Source organism: Geospiza fortis, unplaced genomic scaffold (genome assembly GCF_000277835.1).
Source record: "Geospiza fortis unplaced genomic scaffold, GeoFor_1.0 scaffold362, whole genome shotgun sequence".
Lineage (NCBI taxonomy): Eukaryota > Metazoa > Chordata > Aves > Passeriformes > Thraupidae > Geospiza > Geospiza fortis.
The window spans coordinates 540,598-546,644 of record NW_005054464.1 but is presented as its reverse complement, the minus strand read 5'-3'; the positions used below and the strand labels follow the sequence as shown (position 1 = coordinate 546,644).

The following is a 6,047-nucleotide window of genomic DNA, read 5'->3' as shown; positions in this document are numbered from 1 at the left end:
CCTGCTGCCTGCCTAGTGACACAAACAAGGCATGTTGTGCTATCAATACCAGTAGCACACTTACAGGTGGAAATGTTCTTCTTCTTACCACCAAAGCAGCTCACCAAAGAACCTTCTGGCTGAGGGGGTCCCATCCCACCCCAGCGGTCAATGAAGTCATCTGAAATGGGTCCATCCATCTTGAGTTCAATCTTCTCAAAGTAGTCAAATAATACTAGAAATCAAAAAACATCACACATCTGGTAGAAGAGCCCTACACTCAGTGTGCTAAGAGAGAAAGCCTGGCTGCTGCTGCCTGTTGTGTCCTCGCTGTGTGGAGCACTCTGCAAGTGGTTAAGAGTTCTGGCAAGAGGGGCTTGCAAGAAGCATCAGTTCAGGGAAGGGCTTTCAGCTATGTGACTACAAAAACTCCTACTTACATTACTAAAGGTTTTTGGTGATCAAACATTTTCAGTAAAAACGAATTTTAGAAAACTGAGTTGCAATGCATGCTACCAAAATGAAATCCCTGTTCTTGTGGGAGAACATTGCTGAACTTATGATTCTCTCGTGACTTTTACTGTCCAGCTGACTTCTGCTTTGTTGCTGTCATGGCTCGTGCAGCTCCAGTAACGCAGCTGTTGAGGCTTGATCTGTGCCAGTGTTTTAACCCATGTGGAAACGGTGCTCCCCTCGAGTTATGTGGGAAGAGAATTCGTACCTGTCCTGGCTGTGGTAGCCACACATGTTGCATTCAAAAGGATCGCGGAACCCATGGCAGCCCATATGGATCGTATACATCACGTGATCCAAGAAAAGGACTCGACAGTGTTCACACTTGTAAACCCTTACTTGCTCCCCATTGCTGCTGATCACTTTGAAAGCATCCTGGGAATTGTCAGTGCCTGCTCTCAAGACATCGTATTGCCTATTTTCTTCTTTTATAGAAATGCCATTTCTTGTATGGGCACCTATGTGGTTTGTCAGGTAGATCAAACCACTGCGCTCCTCATTATTGCTCTCTGTATCTGTTGAGTCTTGGCAGCTGTTGCTGGGAGAGACATCTCGTTCCGAGGAGACAGACTTGGCTTTGGAAAGCAGCAACAAATTTTCCACTGCGCTGTCCTGAGGGAGGTTGGAGCGAATCTGATTGTCCCCAAGAGGCTTGTGGAGCTGATACATGGGGCTGATGACGGGCACTCCCTCAGAGCCGCCCGGCGGTGTCTGGACGAGGGGGCGCAGGGACTCTGCCCCCAGGTAACTGATGGCGTTGTTGATGGCCTGGTCGATCACGTGCGTCTGCATCAGCTCGTTCTCCTTCTCATAGTTGATGCTGGCATCGTATGGAAGATCGGGCAAGCATTTGTCACCTGCAGTGGAAAACAGGGAGGAGTTAGAGGGCTGATTTCTACATGATTAAGGAAATGAACATCATGGATTAATAAAATAGGGAAGAGGACAGTTGACCGAATCCACCTCTGAAATCCACCTAAGGTATTCAGGGTTCTCTAATACAGCTGCTCAGAAAAGTGGTGGGTTGGTGGTCTTTTTCAGCATGCAAAATAATTTGAGGGTTTTGGAAAAGCAAATGGATGAAAGAAATTCTGGAAATAATTATACAGGGACTCATGGGAGCTACAGATCTAATGCTTTGTCATATCTTTCTCCTTTCTTACTGGTGTCCCTCATCGGCCTCTATGGTGAACAGAGGCCACTCACTGCCTTTGTGGCTGCTGAAGCCAGTGTACCCTCACAGCCACAGCAAGCCTGGCCTGATGCTTCAGAGCATGATGCACATTATCAATATTTTTACCTAAAGTATTACATTTTTAGACTTGAAATTAGTTTCAGACCTTCAGTTTCTTAGTAAGAACCCATACCGGCAATGTGGTCATATATATGTCATTTCGGAGAAAAATCAATAAAAACTTTATTTTTCATATTGCCACCATCCCCACACACCTACCATAAGCCATGTTAGTCACATTACCAGAAGCTACCCATGTCCCTAAATATTTTGTGTCAAAAAGTTGTATACAGGAGAAACCAAGAATCATGGAAAAAATTTAAGCACATTTGTAGTTGGAGCATATTTTTCCTACAAGGTAGAAAGTCTTATCTGGAGCAAGATTACTTGTAAGTGGTAACTTTAATTCTGATGGGATGCCTTAAATAAGGGGTAAATCTATCTATATATATTATTTTTAAATCAGACTGCACTAATAGTATACCTTGATAGTATATTTAGCTGGATACCCCAGTATTGAAATATTTAATTGAGGTTCACTACAATTTCCCCCAAATTACTGCACAGATAGCAAAACATAGAAGAAAAAAGTTAGGAATGGAAAAAACTATTTAAATGCACAGATATTGATTTTATGAACTTGAGCAGTCTTGTCTAACAGTGTAAACCATCAGTTATTACCAGGCCCTTAATAAATTCATGCAAATGTAAAGAGGTAAAAGATTTTCACAAGCTCCTATGGTCTACCAATAACATATTGTTGATAGTCTGGATGGATTTTCTAGCTCTTCAGATCTTGGGAAACACTAAAAGCCACAAACATCTCTGTGAAGTGCTGTCACCATTTCCTGATGAACATGAAATTTACTGGTAGGTCTTGGAAAGTCCTAATTTGTCAAAAGAAATCCTAACAGAAGCATGGAAATTTTACCAGAAGATCTGTACATTAATTTATCAACAATTTTCCACCCAGTTTCTACTCAGATTGACCATTCAAAGTGAGTGAAGAGACCAAAAATCTTCTAGCACAACACTTTTGCAATGATGGGGGCTAAAGTGTAGGAAGTCCTGTGGTCTACATTTCCCACAAGATATGGTTTCACACCAGTGCCATGCTCTGCAAGCAGAGAAAGAAATACCCTGAGCATTGCATAAGTTCCTGTAGGGGATGTAGGGTACAGACACCTTCTAGCTGCTATGCTACACAAGCTTCCAGTTCCTCTTGTTTTCTTTCCCAATCATTCTGCCAATTTGGGCTTCATCTTTTTTAATTCCAGATTTATCCTCTATAATGCTATACTTTTCAGGCAGAGTTGCCTAAGATTCAAAACAGGCATTGTAAAAGACTCTCAAATTAAATACAGAAAAACTCTCCTAACATGAATGTATACACTTTATTCAAGGAGGAAAAAATGAAGCCAAAATCATTCCTATTCCATGGGCACTGCACACCACTGAAAAATGGGACTGGTCTTCATTAGAAATAAAATTTTGGGCATCCAGAAAGCAAGATTTTAATATCTATTTCTTGGGTAGTATTTGCTTTATGTAGCATAACTAGTTGGTAGTTGTGCTGAGAGAATCAAGTGTTCATAAGAAAAATTTGTTTCCAAGCAAAGTGCCTGAAACACACACAAAGTTAGGGAAGGCAGGCACCATTTCTATATCTAGGCAATGCAGTAATACTTGCACTCATTAAAAATAATAGCTCATTTCTGTGGTTATTAGAGCATAAGTAAATTAAACTGCTAATGGCTTGATGCACTTCAAGGTTTGCATTGCTCAGGATTCTGCAGCAGGTACTTAAACAGTAAAAATGCATTCACTGCATGTGGGCACCTTTTCTCTTAGTGTTTTTTAATCCCTTTCTTGGCTGCCTGTTCTTTTAAACATTATAACCATATATCAACTTTTTGTGGAGTTCTCACTCTCAGGTTTGGATGGCCCAGTTCTTTTGGATTTGGGAACTATTCCAGTATGGAATACAGACAGAATTTTACAGGTAACTGGATGAATTTGTTGAACAATCTAATTTTTGAAAGGTAATTAATTTAGTCTTGAGAAAAACTACTGAAGCAGAAGACACTCCTTCCTTTATGTGAATGATGCCATTTTCTCCTTCTCCCTGAAACTCAGCACAGGTATTGGGACATGATAATTTACAGGAGCAATTAAGTTCCCAAAAGCTCTCCTCAGCAGCCAGCCCAACCTTGTGTTAATCAGGAATTTTTCTATTGTATGAAGCAGTAGATAAGGATTGGAAAGGAAAGAATTTGGGAGCATTTGCTTGTTAGAAAATTTTTCCTTTTGAAGCCTAGCAAATTTCCATAAATATCTGCTGTCAGTAAGTTGTCTTCCTACACTGCACCCTGAAAAATTGACAGGAAAATCTGCACTCCTAAAACTTATAGTTAAACTGGCTGTCTTTACTGTTTCTCAGGGTGAACAGAGAAAAAGAGAATGAAATAGCCAATCCACACCCAAGGATACATTACATATAGTATATTTGCTAGTACCTTTTAAATTTAAGCACTTTTAATCTTCCTGGAGCTTTCATAGAATTAGTATTTGGGCTGATGCAAACAGTTACTAGAATGTCTAAACTAGTCTGGTTGGCCTTACATATAGTTGATATATTTTTGGTATCTATGTCTACTACAACTTTTGCCCTTTTATAAACATAAGCATTTCTTAACCTTGACTACCTCCCAGAATTGTTGTATTTGGACTTGAAAAAAGCCTTGGAATTTAATTTAAAACCTTTTGTTGCACCTCCTGACATAGCTGAAACTCCGTTTTTCATGTCTAGGAAATACTAATTTTCCTTTCACTCCTGTGTCCTTGTTGAAGAAAGTATATTTGCATTTTCTGTCCCGTAAACTGACGTTTTTTTTCCCTTAACTTTTGACTGAAGACCTTCTTAATGTGCATTTTGTTTCAGAGACTTTAATCTGATTGTTTCCTATGGAATAATATTTTTTAAATGTACAGAGAGTTAAAAAAGAACCTAACTAGATATGAGTATATGCTGTCCTCTGATCTCCCATGTTTTAATTTATTGAAGAATAATCTTGCATAGTTGACAAAATATTGTATGTGGATCTCACAAAACTGCTGTAATCCCTACTTAGAACAGGCCTATTAAACAGAACAATATGTGCAGCCTTCATTTTTATAGGCTTAATGTCAAATTTTTCATTGTTAAGACAAGAACTGCTATGTGTAAATGGACATGAAGTTTTTGCATCTTTCATAGAATGTACACAAAGTTTACATTTCATTTAGGTGCTGTTTTGAGACATATCAATTTGGGCTGTAAAAATAAACAGAGTTTATCAAAGGGTGAAGAATATTACCCAGTCTACGTTCAACTATTCACAAATGCTTTCAGAAACATCAATATGCCCAGATCTGAATGTCATTCAAGATTTCAATAAAATAACTCTGAAAGTGTGATCAAATGCTATCTCAACGGCAAACTTCTGTTCCTATCTTCAGGTTCTTAAGGCAACTTCAAGAACCTGTTCAGATTTTGTAATGATCTGGTCTGTAAGCTTTTAAAAAGGCAGGAAATAGGTTTAAAATTGATCTCCAAATGTGAAAAATTAAACATGCAGAAATTTATGCTGGAGATGTTTAGTTATTTTTTTTCCTCCAACATATCTCTGTATCTGCTTCTATAGAGATACATATTGTTAATTTAGCAAAACAAGCAAAATTATAAAGCAAAAGTAAAAATGCTGTGATTTTTTAGGGGGCTTTGTTTTATTTTATTTTTAGGAGACAGCAAACGTTTAACTCTTACCAACAAATTTCTGAGGCATAGAGCTCTTACGTTTGGCGACGTTACTTGCTAGTCTATCCAGCACGAGGGCTCTTTCTGACCCTATCTTGCACAGGTCTTCAGCCATTTCACTCTGGTTACTTTCGTCTTTTATGACTGAAATCAAATGACATCAGAAGGGTTAGGTAGGTTCCATTTTAATGGAACTGTTGTCCTAGGTTATTGTTTGTCAGTCAATGTCTTTTAGCTCCCAAGCAGCTGGATGAAGGAGCTCAGCATATGAGACACAGGACAATTCTGACTCTCAGTAACAAATTCCCTCACGCTGGTTAATCTACGTACATGTTCATGTTTTCCTCATTTAGGACACAAAAATGAGATAGCAACTGCAAGGTTTCTGCCTGTATGTCACATAATCACTCCACCCTTTGTTCTACAGCCATTCTGCATTTCTGTGAATAAATGAGGTCCTAACTTTATCCTGGACACAAAGCAGTTCACCTTTCCACTCTCCCACTGAAACCCCCTGCAATGTTC

The 6,047-nt window shown here is 39.0% G+C and overlaps 1 protein-coding gene across 15 annotated transcripts in view; it reads right to left on the bottom strand.

The window, feature by feature from the left end:
- Window positions 1-53: 53 nt before the first annotated feature.
- The window catches only part of IKZF1 (IKAROS family zinc finger 1), a 65,409-nt gene continuing 59,415 nt past the window's right edge, over window positions 54-6,047 (bottom strand). For 7 of the 15 annotated variants that reach the window (XM_014309896.2, XM_005427967.2, XM_005427969.2 and 4 more), the window contains 2 exons: window positions 5,532-5,666; window positions 54-1,349 (listed from right to left, as the gene is read on the bottom strand). In XM_014309896.2, coding sequence (XP_014165371.1) covers window positions 646-1,349; window positions 5,532-5,666 — 839 coding nt within the window. In that variant the 3' untranslated portion in view covers window positions 54-645. The remainder of the gene's footprint in view (window positions 1,350-5,531; window positions 5,667-6,047) is intronic. The other 8 variants (XM_005427972.2, XM_005427975.2, XM_014309898.2 and 5 more) reach the window with 2 other exon arrangements.